This window comes from Gracilinanus agilis, chromosome 3, assembly GCF_016433145.1.
Source record: "Gracilinanus agilis isolate LMUSP501 chromosome 3, AgileGrace, whole genome shotgun sequence".
Taxonomy (NCBI): Eukaryota; Metazoa; Chordata; class Mammalia; order Didelphimorphia; family Didelphidae; genus Gracilinanus; species Gracilinanus agilis.
Window position 1 is genome coordinate 44,743,484 of NC_058132.1, and position 22,124 is coordinate 44,765,607.

At 49.2% G+C, this 22,124-nt stretch overlaps 1 protein-coding gene across 2 annotated transcripts in view; it reads right to left on the reverse strand.

Moving 5' to 3' along the window:
- Positions 1-459: 459 nt before the first annotated feature.
- Positions 460-22,124, reverse strand: part of CTNNBIP1 (catenin beta interacting protein 1) — a 53,838-nt gene continuing 32,173 nt past the window's right edge. For both annotated transcript variants that reach the window (XM_044667719.1, XM_044667720.1), the window contains 2 exons: positions 21,695-21,785; positions 460-3,103 (listed from right to left, as the gene is read on the reverse strand). In XM_044667719.1, coding sequence (XP_044523654.1) covers positions 3,045-3,103; positions 21,695-21,785 — 150 coding nt within the window. In that variant the 3' untranslated portion in view covers positions 460-3,044. The remainder of the gene's footprint in view (positions 3,104-21,694; positions 21,786-22,124) is intronic.

Genomic DNA, 22,124 nt, shown 5'->3' on the forward strand with positions numbered 1-22,124 from the left:
TTTGAACCCAGATCCCCTTAAATTCCAGGCCTGCTGCTCTAGGAAGATACTATTATTGAGAGATGAGGGAAAAAAGGGGAACTGGACGCCTTCCTGCAGAAAAGGAGATTTGAATTGTCTTGAAGGGAGTCTACATCATTTACAATATTCTCATATGAGTTTGTTCAGCCTCCTTCCAACCAAGAGATTTCCCCTGTCTACAGCTACCATACCATGCTGCTATGAATATTTTGTTAGAGATCATATATACTCTGTCCTTCCCTTCCTTCCTCCTCCCACATCTAATTTTATTCCTGCCTTCTTGGAATCCTCATACGCTGAATCTCCTCAGTTCTCTTGGCTCTTCTCTCCATCTCACTGGGAAATAGAAGTCCTCCCCATAGCTGGCCTAAGATGATGAAAAGAAATCAGGAAGTGTCCCTAACTCCCTGGAAGAAATCAACTCAGTTTGATCCTTGACAAGCTATTAAAAACTTTTATTGTTATTTTTTTCCCCAAGTTACATTTTTAGTCAAAAGATTAAACCACAGAAACACTTTCACTTTTCTTCTTCAGAAGATGAGATAGGTCAGAGTTGTCATTGGGGACACAAGAGAGATGTATATGTTAGCTTGACGAGGGCTAGGCCCAGGGCCAGAAGAGAAACATATACCCTCTACAATCTGGAGTCTGACCCTTGACGAGAGCAGAGCTGCAGTTTGGGAAAGAGTACACTAGGCAATTACGTGACTGAAACCAGACTCCAAGAAGGGGACCCTGGTGCGTCAGGGGCTCTTCTTGGGTCCTATGATTGGGATTCCAGCTGATTACACTGAGACTTTTGGGTATGTTGTTCTTTGCTACTCTCCCACTGTTGTGGTGTCTGCCTAGAGCTGTTTTTCAGGGGAGGAAGACAAATTTGAAATAACACGCTCTCTTCCTTTCCCCATCATATTTGTGACCAAGAGCATTTGGGAAGACGCTAGGCCTGGTAAGGGGGCTAGTTGGTGTGTGGCTGTGAAAGGCTTATATTGTACCAAACTAACTGACCTTAAAGGGATTTGACTAGAGATCCTGGTGGCCTCATTAGCACTACTAATTGGTCACAGACAGCAGAGTGCTCTAGGGCTCCCGCCCTGCATATGCTTGAGGTCATTAAATCGCTGGCACTCTACTAATGCACTCATGCTTCAGTGGCTATTGGTTGGCCCCCAGCCCTTGGGCAGATAGGGCTGTTTAGCTGAGAAAGTCTCTTCCACACCCCCAGGGAAGGGACTAGGGTTAGAACCCTTTATTAAAATGTTGGGATTTGTTTGGGGATGGGGCTGAGGCTTCCTCTTCCCCAAGATAAGCTTCCAATGGACTTGGTATCTTTTCCTGTTTACCTGCTTGAAAGTACAGTCCTATGCATACCACAGGCAGTCAGGCAGGAGAGAGGGGGTGCAGTGACTGGTCCTTCAAGGGAAAAGATGGGTGGGTGACCATGGGGAGCTTCTGCTCTAACACTGCCTTGCAGGGCTTTGGCACTTGGGGAAACTGGTTCCTCCACACTGACCTCTGGCTCCAGAGGGCCTGGCCCAGGGCCACATACAGCTGGGTAATTAATAAATGTGAGCTGACACTGGCCCTGTCTGCCAAGCTGGTAGAAGGTCCTGGTAGGGGTCTGATAGGAAGACCCTCCCCGCAAGCAGAAACCCTGGCAACCATTAGAGTAGATGCTTTTCTTTTCAGTATGTGGGTTCCTAAAAGGGGTAGTGTAGGCTGGAAGAACTCGCCCCTTAGGCTTTCCAGACACTCTAGTTACTGCAAGACTGTTAGTGTGGCATCGGGGTGGTGGAAGCACATGGGAGGAGAGGAAAATCAGTGGGACAGACAAAAGGCATCCCCACGACTGGTGAAGTGAGGCCCATCCCCACCAAGCAAGAAGCTTCCAGGATGCAAACAAGGATTTAAGGTGGAGAGAAGCCTGGACTTTTCCCAGAAACATCATCCTCACCGTGAGTGTCTGACTGTTGGACAACTACAATGAGTGGTACTCATGCGAGCTCTCTCTCTCTCTCTCACATACACATATACATGCACACATATAATCTCAGCTCTTAATAACTGTTAACACTGACTCTTGTGGAGCTGAAATAAAGTCCATTCTGGGCCCTACTTTCCAGCTGTGGCCCAGCCCAGGGCTCCTTTTAGATTTCCGGCTCCAGTGAGGGCAGGTGCAGTTATTAATGTAATACACTCTTGAGTTGGCTTTCCCCCGGGACCAGAGATTCAAGCAGCAAAGGTGGTTTGGTTTTGTTGTTGTCGAGGGGGGGGAATCTATGGCAACTGGAGCCATGGAGGAGCCAACAGAAAATCAAACACATGGATCATAATTATGCCAATCGAATTCAAAAATAAAATTTAAAAGCAGCAGCAAGCTCTTTGTGTAATAAATATCGCAAAGCACACTTGGTTTTGTTTTGTTTTGTTTTGTTTTGTTTTTTTCAAGTCAAATGTAACAGCCAATGCCCCAAACCCTGTTCTCTGTACTCAGAATCAAGTTGTTGAGCTCAGCAGAATACCTGAAACCAATCAAAGAGAGAAGTATTTTCCTTTCACCAGCCAATCAAGAGTTGTTTCCAGTTTTAGGCAGCCAATCAAAACCTTTTCACATTCCTAAAAATGACCTAAATAAAGCACCAAGGCATAGAAGAGCTTCCTGGGAAGTTCTGTGCCCAGATAGCAAGAGAAAGGATGAGGTGGTGAAAGAGGCAGAAATAAAAAGAAAAGGTTTCCATTGGTCAGGATTTAAAAAATAAAAAGATTTCTCCCTGTAGCCAATTGCAGAGTCCATCCCTTTGAGCCAATCCCATGTGCACCACTGGTCTCTTCCATGGTAACACAGCCAGCTGAGTAGTGGGGCTGGGAGGTGCTTTCCAGGGCAGGGTAAGAGGGGGTTGGGGGCTTAAAGAGTGGGAAGGAGGGGGAAGGACAGGGGACCTGGTGCAATCAGCCAGCTTCTCTCACTGGCAGAGCTCTCATGGCCCTTGTTAGCTTCCAGGGGATTCCAGGATGCTTTGTGGCTACTGCCTCCTGTCCTCTGTCTCCGACCTGGAAAATGCCATGACCACGTCCTCTGCACCTGCATCACAGAAAAACAGAAGCCAGGTAAGGGGGGATACCAGCAAGTGGCTGGGCTGGTGGCTGAGGAAGCAAGATGGCGGCTGACCCCACTGGGCTATCCGAATAGGTCTCAATACTAAAACTCCCATGGCCCGTGAGACCTCTTAGGAATCTCTCTTGCCATCCCACCTCCGACTTTTCAGCTCAGCCAACCTTGCCTTGATTGGTCTTCAGAGGGTCCTGCTCATTGTGCCTTGATTTCCTAAGCTGTTTCCCATCAACAGTGCTGCTGATGTGGGTCCTGCTCATTGTGCCTTGATTTCCTAAGCTGTTTCCCATCAACAGTGCTGCTGATGTGGCTTCTAGAGCCATAATACCTTTAGAATAAGCATTGCTAAGTACTGGAAGCAGCTGACTTCAGGAGCAGCCCTGGAGGCCTGAGAGTAGGGATGAGTTTATTGCCTCAACAGACGCTTATTTCATTTAATCACTTATTCATTTGCCATGTCTTCACAGACATAATAAGAGAAATCTCATTACTGACCTGTTAGAGACGTGAAAGGGGTTGGGGGTTGGAGGGCAAGAGAGGAGGATCTCCTTCACTGCCTTTTAATAATAATAATAGAAAACAGCCAGCAATTCCATAGTGCCTACTATGTGGCACTGTGTTAAGTCTTTGGAAACACAATGTCTTTTGATCCTCACAACTGTATTAACACACTGTGTTAAGTCTTTGGAAACACAATGTCTTTTGATCCTCACAACCATGGGAGAAGGGAAGAGCTATATCATTATTTTATTTCGCAGAGGAGGAAACGGAGGCAAACAGAGATTACATGACTTGCCAAGGGTCACTTTTTTTTTTTTTTTAAATCATGTAAGCTGTTGAAGTGAGTTTTTTATCACCTCAGCCTCCTGGGTCTTCTTGGGACCTTCAGGTTAGAGTTGGGGAGGTTAGGGAGGATCAGCAGCAAAGCCAAGATCCAAAGCCATGGCTCCACCTAGCCCACCATCCTGCCCTATCTGGCTACTCTTTCCCTTTTGCTGGGTCTTCGTCCAGGGTATCTGCTAAGTGTTGAGGTCTCTTCTTCCCCTCCATACTACTTCACTTGGTGATGCCCTCCTTAGCTCCCTTGGGTTCAATTTGTAGATCTCCCACCCTAACCTGTTGCTCTCACATCTCCACCTGCCTTTTGGATATGTTGACTTGGATGTCCTATAGACACCTTAAACTCAACACATCAAAAACCACTCATTATCTTTTCCCCAAAAACTCTCCTCCCACCCCACACTTCCCTATTACTGTTGAGGGGACTCTCATTCTCCCAGGGCCCTGGCTCATAACCTAGACATCATCCTCAATCCCTCCCTCTCTTTCACTCTCCCATACTTAAGCTACTGCCAAGGCCCATCACAGGATTTTCCCTTTGTAACATCTCTCCAACATGCATTCTCCTCTGTCCTCTGACCCTCCATCACCTCATACTGGATTACTGCAATGGCCTGTGGAAGGAAGTTTGTCTGCCTCACATGTCTCCCCACTCCAGGGCAATGGTCTGCTCTGCTGCCAGTGATTTTCCTAAAGCTCCCAACAGAGTATGTCATGCCTTACTCTATAAACTCCAGTGGTCCCTTATCACACCTTCAGGATCAAAAATGAAATCCTGTTCAAGGTCCTTCCCAACATACCCTCCTGTCGCCTATCCCCAACCCACAGTGACCGGGCCCCCTGGCTGTTCCACCCCCAAGACCCTCCATCTCTCCCCTCCGGGCATTCTCTCTCACTGTCCCCCATGCCTGGAATCCTCTCGGGTTTCTGCTCTACTGACCTCCCAGCTAAAATCCCATCTTGTCCAGGAAGCTTTTCTTAATCCCTCTTAATTCCAGTGTCTTCTCTCCATTAACTGTTTCAAATTTATCCCATGTAAAACTTGTTTGCCTGTTGTTTCTCCCATTAGACTGTGAGCTCGAGAGCAAGTCCAGTCTTTTACCTTCTCCAGATCCCCAGCACTTAATACTGAGTCTGGCACATAGAAGGTATGCAAGAAATGTTTATTGGCTGACTGGAAGCTGTGCTTGAAGTGTTCTGGGGTCTAAAGGAAAGGAATCCCTGGTCAAAGTGTACAAATAGAAGCAAGTAGGTGGCACAGTGGACAGGGCACCGGAACTGGAGTTGGGAGGACCTGGGTTCAAATGTAGCTTTAGGTGCTTTCTAGCAGTGTGACCCTAGGCAAGCCACTTAACCCCATTTGTGTAGCCCTTGCCTTTCTGTCTTAGAGTTGATACTAGGACAGAAGGTAAAGGATTAAAATTTTTTTTAAGTGTCCAAATAGCCAACCATAGTCATCACGTCTGTAATTCCTTCTACTAGGCAGGCTGAAGTGGGCTGAGCTCTGAGCTGTGGGTAGGGCTAACTGACTAGCTAACAGCTGCCCTCACTGAGCCTGGCACCAACAGAGTGAGCCCCTGGGAAAAGAGCTGGGATGCTCCCTAAAGAGAGGCCAAGCAGATCAATTCAGACCTGTGCCTTAGCCAGCCTCTAAGTAGCCACTGCCCTTCCATGCTGAGTGAGATACGGAACCCAGGCTCAAAAAAGAAGTCATCAAACTACAAAGTACATGAATTGTTCCCACACAGTTCTAAGTTATTTTCCTGAATGGTTGGACCAGTTCATAAGCTCCATCAAAACCATGTGTTAGGGGGCAGCTGGGTAGCTCAGTGGAGTGTCAGGCCTAGAGACAGGAGGTCCTAGGTTCAAACCCGGCCTCAGCCACTTCCCAGCTGGGTGACCCTGGGCAAGTCACTTGACCCCCATTGCCCACCCTTACCACTCTTCCACCTATGAGACAATACACCGAAGTACAAGGGTTTAAAAAAAAAAAACGTGTGTTAGTAAACTTGCCTTCCTTCCCATGACCCTTCAACAGTTGGTTTCTGTCTTTTACCAGAGTCTGATGGATATGAACTTGTATCTCAGAATGGTTAACATTGGCATTTCTCTTACTAGTGATTTGGAGTACTTTTCTATTTGGTCATGAATACTTTTTTAAAACTCTGTTTTAGTAATAACTCTAAGAAGGGCAAAGGCTAGGCAAATGGGGTTAAGTGACTTGCCCAGGGTCACATAGCTAGGAAGTGTCTGAGGCCAGATTTGAACCCAGGTCCTCCTATCCCCAGGCCTGGTATTCTATCCTCTGTGCTATCTAGCTGCCCCTTGGTTCTGAATACTTTTATCTTCTTCTGAAAACTGTTTATATTCTTTGACTTCTCACTGATGAAGGATTGAGCCTTTCATGTACTTTAGCAATTCCAAGGCTCAGATGAAAGAGCTGACTTCATCTGAACCCTGCAAAAATATTCCTTCTCTCAGAGTTAGTAAGAATTAAGACAGAGAGTTGTGCTCCCTTTGAATGCATTTCCTACCACCGGATGCCCAGGCAGGCCAGGTAAGCTTCAATTTGCTCACCAAACTGCTTTAGATTCTCTTCTTACTCTTATTATCCCCTTGACAAAAGCCAATTATAGAACAGCAGCAAAACTCAACAGGTTAAGCTTTTCCTCTGTGGAACAAGAACTGCTAGAGAAGGGAGATTTTCTGCCCTGTTGTCTGGGTAGCACAAAGAGACGTGTGTTTGGAGTCGGATGAATAGGGAGATTTCAGTCCTAGCTCTGCGTCTTACTTGCCTGTGTGACCTTGGGCAAATCACCTAACCTCTGTGGGGTTCATTTTCTTCATCTGCAAACTGAGGAGGTCTCCTTGGATCATCTCTAGGTTCTCTTCCAACTTTGATCTATTATCATTTAAGCTGCTGGTCCCAGGCTCTTCTGCATGAAACAATATAAGCTAGTCACTGGTGCTAGTCACTCAGTGAAGCTTTTTTTTTTCATAGGGCCAGAAGAAGTCAGTAACAGAAAGGTACCATTTAGATAGCAATTTAAGGTCTGCAAAGTGCTGCATGCCTGTTATCTCCTCTGATCCTTACAGTACCCTGGTGAAATAGGGATGCTCTTGAGCCGTTTTCTAATGGGCAAACTGGCTTTGAGGGAGGCCCAGCCTAATCTCTGGCCACCAGTCTGCCTGCCTCCTGCAAGCTCCCATATGTACAAAACCTTTTTATCTGACTTAAGGATTCTGGTCCAGGCCTTCATGAAATCACTTCCTTTGTCATGTTTTCTATGATGCAGGCTTCAATGTCTGGCCAGCAAAAGGCGAGGTTTGGGGAGAGGGAGGGGGAAGAGGGACAAAGAGAAACAAAAATGTTCTTCCACACCCACTCATTCCCAAATCTCCAGGAAGGCATTCTGTTTAAACTCCAGACACCTGGAAGGGAAATGAGATTTTGTTTTGTTTTTTTGAGGGGAGGGAAGAGGGAAGAAGAGAGTCTCCTCTGAGCTCAAGCTGAGTCCCAGGCAAATCTGACCCAAGCTGCCCCTTCCATTAGACCTCAAGGGCCTTGACACTTGGCAGCCCAGACTTCTGCTCTCCCCTCTGGAGGGACTTTTAGCTGCTACCCAAACACCAGTCAGGCCTTTTTGGCTCATTTCTATTGAGCATTCAAGGAGGAATTTTTCCTAGGAGGGGGAGGATTGGAATGGCAGTGACAGGAAAGGCAACCCAAGGGTTGCATAGTGGACTGGTGTGGGTTGCTCTACAAATCAACTCTTGGCATGTGAGTGGGTACAGAAGAGGACAACTCCCACCCCTCTACCCCCAGCCAAAGTGGTGAGAAGCTTCTTCCCCTTCTGCATCTTCTTCCCGATATCTCAATCAGCCAGTGGGCCGCCAAGAATTTCCTTTCTAGCTGCTTTCTGCTGTATCCGGAAAATCAGACTGGGGTTTCAGTACTGGGCTTGGGAAGCACTATAGGGACCTACCCAGTAATTCAATTCTCCATTCTAAGGAAGAAAAACCTATAGAGTCTAACATCATTATTGGCCTGTCCCCAATTTGACATCAGAGTACCCAAGGTGCTGCTTAGGTAAATGGTCCTTCTGGGGTTCAGGGCCCTGGGACTCCACTGGTTCTACCATGATTCCTACCATTACAGAGAAAGCACTTCTGAGAGAGGGTTCAAGCCTTTTGACTTTTTGCAACGAGGATTCCTTCAGAAGGGCCATCAAAGGCTCCTCTCTTTTAGGAAACCCTGCAGGCTTTCCCTTAGGATCTCAGGAACACACTGTTCTCTCCCCATTCTGAGGACCACACAATATCACTGCAGGCAGAATTTCCTAGCAACAGCAGAATCCAAGATTACATCATACCCTGCATGGTAGCTGAGCTGGTGACCTAACAGATGCTGAATTTGTTTCCATTTGCTTCCTTCCTATCCCACTAGATAAGGAGGGAGGATAGAGGGAGAGGGGAGATGTTTACTAATGAATCTCAGGGCAAGTAGCAGCAGAGATGCTGGTGATAAGCTTACTCAGTTCTGCCCCTGTCTGCCTCCTCTCCTTGGGATTCCGCAGTTTTCCCGCAGCTCTGCAATGGGACACAAGTTCAAAAATAGCCTGGGTCCTTCCAGGGGGATGCTGGGAAGTCTGCAGTCCATACGTTGCCAGAGGATCTCTCACCTGGCTCAGTTCTGGGCCTTTTCATTGGCTCATGTAGTGTCTGATACTGGCACATGTCTTGTGGGTGTTTTCTAAGCAAAGGTGGCCAGGCATACTCGTCCTACACAATAATAGACAGTTATTTCTGGCCAAATAGACAGGGATCTTATTGACAAAGAAAGAAGCTTTTCCTTTGCAGGGTCTCACTATTTAAGAAGTTTCAGCAGTTTTCAAGAATTCACTCCTCCCTCCCATGGCCAAATGGTTTCTTCCTTTGGTGATTAGTCAAGAAAGCCCAGAGCCTATGGATGTCACTGTGTTGGCCCCCTAACCAATGCTGAGAGAGACATAGCTTCCATCCACAAGGCTCTCTCCAAGAGTAGAGGTATTGCTCTTCTTTTTCTTACTCCTCATTGTTAATAGCTTTACCAACAGGATCTTGTTTCCTTGGGGATTTAACAAGGTTGCCAGCCTGTTCCAGACCATTACCTCGATCTTTTTTTTTTCCCATAATCGAACTAGTTTTGCAGGCAGTCATGTGCCCTCTGCCTGGCCGGTAACTGCTGCTCATGTTTTCTCCGTATTGCTCTCTGGGAAGTATTGCAGATGTAGGTTCTGTTGCAGAAGGAGGCTGGTAAACGTTTAGTTCTCTGTCAGGCTGAATTAGCCAACACAATGGCTGATTAGGCCCTGAAAACTAATAGAATTTCAGGGCTAGGAAAGGCCTTGTGAAAAAGCCATGTTATTCTGTTCCTTTATTTTCTTTTTAGTGGCCAGAATCTGGCTTTTGCCATAGTGCTCATGAAATCAGTCAACAAGCGATTATTAGGCACCCACTGTGTGTCAGATCCTCTTCTAAGCCTTGGAGGTACAAAGAAAGGCAAGAAGATGGTCTTTGCTTTTAAGGAGCTCATGTTCTAATGGGAGACAATAGGGAAATAGCTAGGTCCTTAAAAGCTCTATCAACGGATAGAGGAAGGCCACTCACAAAATTATACATTTCAAAGCTGGAGGTAGAAGATCACCAGGCCCTTTCCTCTGCCTACAGAGAGGTAGATGGGGTCCCAGTTTTACAAAGGAGGCCAATGAGGACCCATAAAAATCAAATGATGAGAGTAAACACTTCTCCCCACTTTACCCTGGTCCCTTCCAGGAGGGTGGGGGGTGGGGGGGCAGACCCTGAAGGAAAGTGGTTTAAAGGTCATCATTGCTACGGCAAACACAAATCTACCTACCACGGAGTGAGACCAGTTAAAACTTTTTTTATTGCTACTTATGATCAACAGATACTATTTTATTTGGGAAGGGTACTATGCACAAAGCAATGTTATTGAGATTCCAAGCCCCAGAGTCCCTCCCTTTGCCATCTGCCATTTCAATTCCTCTGAGTTTCAAGAGTATACAAGCAGCATGCTTCCTGCCCTCCCCCTCTCCGGGTTCTATCTGAAGTCATTCTTGTCCAAACCAGCCCTACCCACTGAGAAGGGCACCTACCAGGGTTATGACACATTGTTTAAAAGGTCAGTCTAAACCCCTAGGAAAGGAGGCTGGGCGAGTTAACCACAGGATGCACAGACATGCCCAGGACTGTCCCCCATGACAGACAGAACTGTTTGGCTGAGGAGGGATGCTTAGGAATGGAATTTGGGGAAGAGAACGAGCAAAACGAACTTCAGGATGGTGAGAGAGCTGCCAGGTCTGCCTTTAAAGTCTCATTCTTTTGGAGCTGGTAGTAGAGAGGAACTGGGAAACAAGGGCTCGCTGGAATGCCACTGTTTGTCCAGGGAGCAGCTACCATGCATAATTCATCTTAGAGGCAAGAAAGACCTTTTGAGGCTGCTCTTGTCTAGGGCTTTGGGTGAGGAACGAGGGCCCCTGGCTCTTAGTGATGGCCTCCTGGAAGACTTGCCAACCTATCCCAGTGGAGGAACTCAGGTATCAGACAACCTCTTCTAAGGCAGGTCCTCTACTTCCTCACATGACCCGTGTTTGTAACTTGGAAAGGTTCAACTAAGTCCAAACAATGGGCTTTTGAGAGCCCCTGGCCAAAATCTCCTTGATATTATCACCTTAGTTTGGTAAGGGAGATGCAGTGGACAGAGTGCTACAGTTAGGAAGACCCAGGTTTAAATCCCACTTGAGACACTTACTAGCTATATAACCTGAGCCACTTAACTTTAGCTCTTTTTAAAAAACTTGAACCTAATCTTCTGCCTTAGGATTGATAGTAGGGGCCAGGCAATTAGGGTTAAGTGATGTTAGGACGCGTCTGAGGCCAGATTTGACCCCAGGTCCTCCTGACTCTAGGTCTGGCTGGCTCTCTATCCACTGAATCACCTAGCTTCCCCCACTTAACTGCTTGGAAACTCAGTTTCCTCATCTGTAAAATGGAGGTAGACTTAACCTCCAAAATCTTTTCCAGCTCTATATGATCCTATGAACACTATTTCCACTTTAAGGAAAAGTCAGTGGCCAGTTTCAATCTAAACACTAGTGAGTCATCATGATGTTTTGTTTTGTTAATCCCCACCCCCCCCCAATGATCCTGCATTTTTTCCCCTCTCTGGACAGACACAATTTATGGGATTCAACTGACCCAGGATCCAGAGTTCCTGTCTTGGTCTAGGATCCTCACTAATCTCCTCAGCCACTGCTCTCTGAATCAGGGCTGGGGATTATTAGTCTTGTTCCCTGTGTCCTCTCCCAGCCCTGCTTCTTTAAGTGAGCTAGGGAGGGGGGAAAATGATCAACCTGCCAAAGCTTGGACAGGAAAGCTGGCTTCCAGCCAGCAGGCTGAGGCCAGACAATGGGTCATTAGCGGGTTTGCACAGAATACATCCTCGAGGTGGACATTTCCTACATTTTCACTAATTAAAGCTCCCAATAACAAAAAAAGTAAAGGCAGATTCAGCAAGACAAGTGCACAAAGGGTTAAGTCCGGGAGTCTCCAAACTATGGTCTCTAAAAGAATTTTCTGGCCTTTGACACATCCCCCCTTCACCCCACTCTTAACATGCACTCAGCTGTCTGCTGCACATTGTTGGTGATTTCAGGCAATAATGTGGGTGAGAATAAATGTTAACATTCTCCCTAAAGGCTGTGGAAAAATGCAAATGTGTGTCTCTGTGCACAAAGCCTTCTCTTCTACAGCCCTCTCACTAGGTGGCCCTGGGGAAAATCCTAGCGAAGGCCCTTTGGCTTATCCTCCGTGGCCTCTTCTTGGATGATCAGACTGGGCTGCAGAGGGGCTCCACCTCGGAGTTCATGCGTCGGAGCTGCAGTTATCCCATGCTCCATGCATGTGGCCTCCTCCTTTGGACCAAGGACTTGGGATCTTTAGAGTCATCCAGTCATGGAGGCTGGCTGCCTCAGATGCTGGTGGTGCTTCCTTTCTCCACAAGGATCCAAGATCAAGGCTGATCTGTTGGGGATTTCTGTCCTCAAAGACACCCATCCTGCATTGCCTAATGGGTCAGGCTAGATGACCTCTGGACCTTCCCAGCTCCAGGCAGGGGTGATTTGAAGCCTACCTCCTCATGTCATAGGATTGAGAGCTGGAAGGGATCTTGGGGAATAGATCCAGTTCAATATCTTCATTTTATAGGAGGGAAAACTAAGGCAGAGTAGGAGGAAGAGATTGGCCTGAGCTCATTAGGTAATTATGTAGCTCCATACTCATACGCAAGGAATGGGAAGAAAAGGGAGCCAAGAAACCAAAATGGAGCTGCCCAAGAATCCCTGCCACAACATAGGCCAGCCTCAGCCTAAAGACCAGTCCTGAATAGGAGCCTGCCATCTCCCAAGGAAAGCGGCGCCTTCTGCTTAGGGAGAGCTCTCACAGGTAAGGCAACTCCCCTGAAGTCCAGCCTCAAACATGCCTCTCTGAAATGTAGGCCCCTTCCTCCTCTCCCTTTCTTGGGCCAAGCAGAACAAAGCTGATCCTTCTTTCTCATGGCAGAGCTCCCAAGACTAGGCAGCAGCTCCCAGGGCCAGCGCCCAATCCCCAGGCCCCTCCTCCTATGGCAGGCCTCTGAGACAGTTCAGTACCCTGGGTGCCCTCCTCAGGATAGAAAGGAACTTATCAGTCTTTGCTAAAATGGGGTTCTAAGGACTGAATCCAAAGCTCTAGATGGGCCTGACTGTGACAAGACTGTCACCTCCCTGGGCCCAGACTCACAGCCTCTCTGCACGGAATCTAAGACTGAAACAGCCTTCCTGGGTGCCATATCATGCTTTACAATCACATCACATCCAGCCTGCCAGCTTCTAAAATCCATTTGATGATTTTTTTACACACAAACTATTCTCCATCCAGCCTCCCCCATTTCACACAGGTGAAAAGGCCTGTAAGGCCTGTTCATCCCTAGTAGATCCAGTCCAATGCTCCAGCCTGGAGAAATCTTCTGGGATCCTGACTCCTTTATGCAAATTTGCTAAGAATGGCCCCTCTGCCTTCATCCAGGTGCTCAAGGGCACAGGGCCAAGGGTGGATACTTGGAACATTCCATAGAAAACTTTCTTCCAAGCACATGAGGAATCACCAGTCTGTGCTCTTTAGGTCTACCATTAACCCAGTTCAAAACCCCACCTGATCTAACTCACCTCTAAAGCCACCCCCCCCCCATCCACAAGGAGAGCACAGACAGCTTTACCAGTTGGGTAACCTCATCCTGCCTCTACCGCCTCAAAAGAAAGAAAGAAAAAAAGGATTGATGTCAGCCAGACATGTTCTGTTCTTGAGGAAATAATATTGGCTATTTGAGAACATCTGTTCTCTATAAGCATCTGGTGGTCCAGTGGGTAGAGCACTGGACCCAAGTCATGATCTGAGTGACCCAAGTTCAAGCGTGGCTTTAGACGCTTACTAGCTAAGAGACAATTCTGAGGCAAGTCACCTCGCCTGTTTGCCTCAGTTCCCTCATCTGTAAAGTAGGAACGACGGTAGCACTAACATCTTCCTCCCAGGGTTGTTAGGATGAAATCCAACAGCAGTTGTGAAGCCCAGTGCCAACGTTAAAGAGAGCACTATAGAAATATCGTTATTGTTTTCTCGATGCTCAGTTTGCCATCCCCTCACTAACATATTCTAGAATCCTACCCGGAAAAGGCCAGTGCCTTTTGACCAAATACTCTAACTAGAGGAACTGTGTTCCATACCAAAGGTGAACTTTGTTGATCTGTCAGTGGAGAAGTGGGAGAAAGGTGAGAACAGTTTCCAAACTCCCTATTCCTCTGCACAACAGCTCTTACTAAGAAGGCTAGACAGTCTGATTCAGAAAGTGTGCCCTGCCCCACCCCATGGGAAGGCTGTTCTCAAATGTGCTGATTCCAAGCAGGCTGACCCACCTGCCACGCTGGGAGGCTCCCCTCATTGTCTGGTCTGGGGCTGAGTCACGGGGCAGCCCGGCCCCAGATTGCCAGTGTCGTGCATGCTTTTAGAAGGCAAAGGAGAGGCAGAACGGCCAACATTCATTCTTTCTTTTCCAATTTTAAGAAATATTACCAAAGCAGGTAGGTGGCACAGTGGATAGATTCCTGGTCTGGAACTGGGAGGACTTGGGCTCAAATCGAGCCTTGGACACTTCTTAACTGTGTAATCTTGAAGAACAAGTCACTTAACCCCGTTTGCCTAGCCCTTGTCTTTCTGTCTTAAAGTTGTTACTAAGATGGAAAGTAAGGGTTTATATATACACACAAAGTTTGCAAAGCACTTTACAAATATCTCATTTTATTTTCATAACAACCCTAGGAGGTAGATAGATGCTAGTATTATTCCCATTTTATAGAAGAGGAAACTGAGGCAGACTGATGAAGTGACTTACCCAGGGTCACACAGCTAAGAAGTGCCTAAGGCAGTTTTTGAACTCGAGTCTTCCTGTTTCTAGACCTGGTGCTCTCTGTACTATGACACCACCTAGCAGCCTAGAAATGGGGGCACCAGAAGGATCTCAGCGTAATTGTAACTGTTCTGTCAATGCTCTCTTCATGAACCAATAAAACTCTGGCCCTTTGTTTTTGGTTTTCTGTCACAAGATAATCATTTTATGTTAGACCCTCCATAAACTTCAAAAATTCAAGAATTTATTCTTTCCAAATAGCAAGTTAAAACACAAGAAAGCCTTGGCAAAGACTGAAATGTTTGCACCAAGTGTGAGGGTCTTTTCCCAAATTACACAACCAGGAGGTAAAACATCTCTCTTCAGCTCACCAGGGCCTGCAGAATGAATGTCAAGAAAGTCCAAGAAAAAGCCCTCTGGGAAGCTGGCCCTGCTGGACATCAGTATTTAAGTTCTACAATGGGGCACCGTGCTATCCTGGCCACCTACCACCCTCTGCAGGCCTACCTCTTCCAGCCGAGGCCAGGCAAGTGTGATGAGCACTGACAGTACTGCCTGGCTGTCAACAAAGGCAGGTGTATGGCTAGAGCCACCAGGCAGGGCCAGGGCTGGCTGGAAAAGATACTGGACACAAGGCCCGGGCTACCCAGCATCACTGACTGCCACAGGCCTGAGGATGGCAGCAGGAGTTGTTTGTATGGTCTCCCAGCTCGCTCTGGTCCACACCTCGGCTTGGTTGCCCTCTAGGCTCTCCAGAGGCCTTGCTCTCTCCTAGATACAAGAAGACACTTCTGTTGCCATGGGAACAGCAGCCACAGAGCCACCAAGGTCTCAGCAGCCAAGGGCAGGTACCAGGCTCCAAGGTGTCTGCCAGGCTCCACGCTGACAACCACCCACTGAGGGCACTGAGGCTGCTGGAACGCTTGGATGGTGATGATGGGACTCGGGAGCCACAGCAGCCAGCAAGCATGAGGGGGAGGGGAGGCGGGGTTCATGGCCAGCTGGATCAGCTCCTGTCAGAGGCATTGTGTCTCTGGCATCGTCTTATCTGGAGGAAATGGATTCAAATTCCCAAAAGAGGCAAGAGAACTGAGGCAGCCCCCAAGAGCTAAGCAATCAGAGTGTGACCCCCTGGAAAGAACAAGGCTGGCAGCTAAGAAGACAGGTCTCTTCACTGACACTCGGTCTCCCCATCTGGGAAATGAAGAGAAGCCTACCTAGATTACAGGCTTAGAAGTAAAAGGGATCTTACAGGTCATCTCACCCAACCCCCTCCTTTAAGGGATGAAGAAGGTGCCCTGTTCAGTGACATGAGTTCAAATCTGGCCTCAGACACTTCCCAGCTGTGGGACCCTGGGCAAGTCAACTTCTGTCTCAGTTTTCTCATATATAAAATGAGGAAAATAATAGCACCCATCTCCCAGTATTGTTGTGTGATTCAAAAGAGATAGTATCTGTAAACTAACTTAACACAGTGCCTGGCACCTAGCAGGTGCCTAATAAGTGCTTGTCCCTACTCCCTATGCCTGGTTCAAGGTCACACAAGCTGGGACCTGAACACAGACCCTCTGACTGACTCCAGTGTTCTTTTCACTAAAGAGTAAATAAATACTAAGCATCTTAAAGGATGCTATGAAAATAGCAGATGGAAACAGAAAGGAAAGGATTAGAGGAGTATAAACCATTGTCTTGCTTATAATCTGTAGAGGTATGGAATGGACTGCTCCTGGAGGTCGTCCATCAGTCCACAAACATTCATTAAACACCTAACATGTGCTAGGAGCTAGATGTACAAAGATTTAAAAAAAAAAATCCCTGCTCTCCAGGCACTTGCCATCTGTTCTATCTACTGTGACGTCTACTCCTGAGAACTCCAGCTAAACCTAGAGCCTCCATTTTCTTAACTATCAAAAAAAGGCTGATCTCCACCACCTCTGAGGGCCCTTCCAACCCTCCATCGAGGTGGTAGGGGCCAAGTTTTCCTTCCCCAGTGCCTTGCCCCAGTAGATACATCTCTTGTCCTCAGAGCTTGGGCCTCTCTCTGTCCCCAACATGTGCAGGAAATGTGCCGAAGGCTTCTTCAGGTCCCAGGAAGCAGAACTCTCCTTTCTGTCCTAGGCAAGATGCCACAAACAAGGGAGCAGAATGCAGAAGGAAGAATCTGAGGTGAGCACTAGGGGTTCACTTCCATCCTCCTCTGCAACCTACGGCAGAGGATGGAAACAAGGGACCTCACTTGGAGAGCCCCCTCAGGGAGGGGACCCGTCCTCCCATCCATGCCATGTGGGATAGCTCTATTAAGCAATTTTCCCTTGCACCCAAGCTAAATCCATTCCCACCTCCTACCTATTTCCCATGGCTCTGCCCTTTGGGACCAAGTGAAGCCAGTGCAATCTTTATTCCATATTATAAGCCCTTCCAAAACAGGGCTTGAAGACGACAAGCGTGTTTCTTTTAAACTTATATTCTCTAGGCTGACCATCTCCAGACCCTTTATGGAAGAAAGTGTATAAAATATGGCCTCAAGGCTCATCTATCTTTCCAGAATAAGGAATTTTGTGACCTCTCCAATAGGTTATCACACCTCATGTTCCCTGCTAACTGTCCCCTGCAATGCAGAGCTTCTGCAGTTACCTGTCCTTGTCCTGGAATGAATCTCTGCCTAATGCTTTGCTCCCTGGAATATGGATGGGGAAAGGCATTTTTCCCTAGTGGCTAACCAAAATCCATTCTGGTCTATACTAGTAGGAAGGATGGGTAGGCTCTGCCTTGCTAGCTGTAAGATTCCAAGGAATCATTCTCTGAACCTTCAGTTTCCTCATTTGTAAAAGAAGAATTTGGCTCCCCCCCACCTGGTGTGCAGGGCTTTTGTGAGGAAAGAGCTTGGTGAGCTGAGATGGGAACCATTATCTGGGGGTGCTCTGAGATCTTTCTGGTCCTCAGTCCTACACAGGAAGTTCCATTACCCGAACCAAGAAGGACAAAGCAAGGCTCTTGCACATTCCCAGGAGGCCAGTCTCAGGGCCAGAGTGCTGATCTGGAACCACTTGGCCCTCTCCCTATTCAGCGCATTCTTTGCCCTTCTTCAGACTGTTCTCCCTGGAAAGTCTGCTTGTGTGTGCATGCATGTCTGTGTGCGTGCGTGTACAGTGGGATGTACATTTTATTAGGTTACAGGTAATTCTTGGGTAAACGTTGATTAAAGTCAGAGAAGATTAACTTCATTTCCCAGAGCTCTGCGATCCTCACTGGGCCTGTTCTCACTGATTTACCCACACAGAAATTGAAGCCTGAGATGTCTTCTTGGGGATCACCTTCCTGTTTATGAGAGGGATCTGAGCTCTCTCATCCATTATAAGGAGAGGAACTTCTCCCTTCTTGCCCACCCAGCCCAGCCCCGTGTGCAGGCCCTATGGAGCCGAGACTACATAACTGCCCTGCAACATTAGAAAGCTCAAGGGTAAGCAGCACCAGCCTCAGGCATTGGGTGAGAGCCTCAGCTGTTTCAGCAGGAAGAAGGATTCTCCTTTTCCTCTCCCCCTGCCCACCCCCACCCCAGGAGGTTACCTCGGCTTTCTATGAAGTAAGGCAATACAGTTTGGAAGCAATCAAACAAGGCTTTAGAAATCCACCCTGGAAAAGGCTTTGATGGGATTAAGATCTTGAGCTGACAGTTCCTTGTGCCCAGGGTTCCTGCTCTTAGATGGAGGACTGAGAGTGCCTCTTGGCTAGAGGCAGCCAGACAGTTGGCCCATATTAGACAAGTCCTCCCAGGTGTTTTTGGTGATGGATCAGTCTGAAAGAGAAGAGGGCCCTTCAGCTGCTTCTCAAACAGACCCTGTGGTGGCAGGTACCACGGCAGCTCAGGTGTGGAAGGGCCCATGGGGTATCCTAAGGTTTTGCTGGGAGGCCTAGAACTTAGAGCTACTGACCTCAATGAGTGACCTCAGTTCCACAGAAGTAGAAGTAACAACTCATTAGGACAGGAGGAAACCAGGAGGCACCAGAACCTCCCAGGAGTCCTGGCGACTACAGGCCATTCAAGAAGCATCTATCAAGCTGCTCCACCAGCATGCTAAGGGCTAGGGAAGCAGAGAGGTAAAGGCAGTCCCTAGTCTTAAGGAAGCCCCAGTCTAGTGGGGGAGACAAGCAAAGGACATCTAATAAGCAGCATAAACAAATGCAGCTTTTATTTCTGAAGAGAAGACCAGAGAAAGGCAAGACTCAGGCTATTCTGCCTCCCCAGAGTAGGTGGGCCACACAAAGGAGATCCACCTGCTCCCCAGGGTAGCTTCACAGCAGCCCTGCCCAGAAGAAACAATCAGAGCGCGGCTCAGAGCCCCCTCCTCAGTCTGCCTGCCCCTCTGAGCCAGCCCACCTCCCCAGACCAGCCTTCATTTCTTCCCCAAGGAAAGGCAGGCTGGCAGGTCTCATCTCCTTCCTTGCCAGCCAAGGGCTTCAGGGCCCTGCCTAGGGCAACAGCTTCCCTGTTCCTGCCTGAGCCCAAGGGCTTCCTGCTTTCGCTACCCCCCTCTAATCTGAGGCCCAGGGAGGCGGGGCAGGAGAGCAGCAGCCAGGCCTGGCCATCTCACCAGGAGGACCCGGGAGGAGAGTGTTGAGCCAAGGAGCAGCCCTGTCAGGCTAGTTCTTCTCCCTGAGCTTGGAGGCCAAGCTTAAGAAAAACCCTCCTGGGGAGAGGCTGGGATTGGGGCGGGGTGGGGTGCCCCATTTGCTGAAATAATCTGCCACCTAGTGGACAGAAAGCTTCCACTCTGGGCTGCTATCTGAGCCACTTCCTCTGCCCAAGTCCATCTATCTCCTCTTCCTGCTCCCTCTGCCCCCTAAACTCCAGTAACTGGGCCAACTAGGCCATACTACGTCTCTGACACCCAAGGCCCCCTGCCCCAGGACTTTGGTTCTTTTAAAATTTGACCCTGGGGGCAAAGGGGAGAAGGGAGGACCTCTTACAGGGCCCCAGTCCCATGGCCTGAGGGCCAATGCCCGCAGCGGGCAGGCTAAGGTGTGCAGGCAGAGAGACACGAGACCCCCATCAGGCCAGGCGGGGTGGCCTGCCTCTGGTTTCTTTATCCAGAGGAGGCAAACAATGGTGTGCCTGTCCAGCTTTCAGATAGCTGGCTGGCCGGCCGGCGTGAGTGACCTCATTCTTCCCAGCGCCGCTGCTTAGCAGGGTCTGCTCCCTGCCCATCTCCTACGCTCCAGAGCCTTGGGGACTGCTGTGTTTGCCTCTCTCCCACACCTCGGGGCCACCTGAACAGTGCTGTGGAGCCTTCCTGGGGGCCTCCATCATGCCATGGGCAAGGTGTGCGTGGCAGGGCCCTGTTCAGGGAGGCCTCTGCAGACCACTTCTCCCTGGAGCTGTGCCCCTATTCTGGCAGGAGAGCGGCAGCTGCTCGAGGTCACTGGGACCTCCTTTTCCCAAGCCAACAGAGCTGACCTTTGTCCCCACCCATGAGCCCAGCTGGGTGAGACAGAGCGCTGGCCTTTCTCCAGCTCCCACACACTAAGGCAGAGCTCCACAGTGCACAGAAATGGCTGAGCTGGGAGATGAGGCCCCAAAGAATTCACAACTTAATGGTAGGAGCGAAGTGTGGCTTTGACTAAGGTTTGGTTTGTGGGCACAGCTTGGCAACTCCAAATGAATGCATGGGAGAAGGAATGAGGGCAAAGAACAGGCCTGGCCGGCAATGCGCCCCGGAGGCTGGCTAAGAACTCTGGAGAGCCATCCCTCGGCTGGTCTCTTGGGATCTCTCCCCCTCCCCAAAGAGTGTACGCCAGGCCAGTCTGCACACTGGGGCTTGGGGTGGGGTGACCGGCAGTTGCCCAGGCCAGTTCCGTGGTGTGGGGGAGTGAAGGGGGAAGGATTCCTGCTGAGCTGGGCCGCATGAATCCCGCCACACCCAAGCTTCAATATTTGTCAGCCAGTCCCTAAAAAGACGGGAGACTCCTCGTTGGTTACCGATGTAGGTCAGCCTTGCAGGGAAGCTGTCGCCCTCCCACACGCCCCTGGCATTTAGCAGCCCTGCCCTCCTGGAGCTCAGATGACACTGATAAGCGAGGGCAGGAATCAGCAGTCCTGCGCAGGCCCACGGGGCACACGAGCATCTTTACTTTGGCTGAAACAAAAGTCCCCCAACCTGGAGTCAGCCAGATCGAGGGGCCACAGAGGAACTACCTACGGAGGGAGGACGATGGGAGAGAACCTCAGGCCCTTGGACAAGGGAGGCCTGGCAGCACTTAACTTGCTTGTAAAGACTGAGGCCTTACTCTTCCCCTGACCCACGAAGCCCCACAGGACCAGGACCAGGGACTGAAGAGGCTGCCCTTTCTCTGAGTCCTCTGAAAACAAAGTCCTCCCAGGCCAGGGCAGGAAGCGTGCCAACGTGTACCCCAGGGCATCCACCACCAGGATAGAAAGGCCGTGTTAGTCCCAGGTTCGCAAGGCATTGATTGGTCAAATGCTGGCTGTGGAGGCCCAGGGCTGCAGAGGCAAAACCCAAAGCCGCCTCAGATGAATAGGGCTGAAGCCCCTTGATGCATCTAGAGGCAGAATCTGCTCAGGAAGTGACTGCTGACTCCCTCCTGCTCCCATGCAGGCAAGGGGAGGGGGCTGCTTCTGCAGAGACCCCTTGTGCACACATAACTTCCTCATGGAACAGAATGAAGCCCCCACTAGGAACTTACTATGGGACTGAAGCACAAATAGGAAAGCCAGGCAGTCCCTGCCCTCAAGAGGCTCACAGTCTAACAGGCACGACACAAAATGGAAGCCCCTGGATGGGAAAGCCTGTTTACTGCCTTCCTATTTCGGGTCCCTAGGCACATTACCTGGCACAGAGTCAGGGCTTAATAAATATTTGGGTTGACTGACTGATGAGCAGCAAAGTTTGGAGGTGCCAATTGACTTACTGATGTTTAAAAACAAATGAAAACCAGCCCATGGCTAAGGTGCAAGGCTCCGAGCTTGGGGGAGTTGGAGGCAGGGTGGGATGGATTCCCCCCACCCTCTGCCTCTCTTCTGTCCCACTTACTGTCATACTGTGGTCTCAGAAAAATGCCACCACCCCCCCCCAAGGTAAAATACCCGACTGCCATTCTCCAAAGGCCCCAGGCCTTATCACCAGAAATGCTGTCAGAGGAGTGTGCAGAGGCACCACTGCCTCACTGGACACCTGCTTGCTCCCTGTGCCTCTGCCCCAACTTACCCTGGTCAATGGAGTGTGATGGGAGCTGACTCAGCTGGCTGCTCACTACCCCTGCATATGTCCGCAGGAACTCTTCCTCACTGGCCGTCAGCTGCAAGGGAACAGAGATGGCCGACTGGGTGAAGGGCAGAAAGCATTCCTGGCTGTTAAGGCGCACACCTCCTCCCTGTTCTTGCCTGGGGAGCAGTGTTCTCCCTCTATCTCATCTGCCAGGCACCCTCTACTGGGTACTGAGCACTCCAGCTCTGGTGGCTGGGCCATTTGAGGAAGAAGTTGTTGAAAGCTCAGAAAGAAATCCATGTTCCTGCCCTAAAAATCTGCAGCCCCTAAGTAGATAAGACCTTAATTCTCAACCTATGGCCCTCAGCTGCCACAGAATCAGAAAGAGTCCCATGGACCTAATGCAAACTCCTTCTAGAACCCCAAGGCC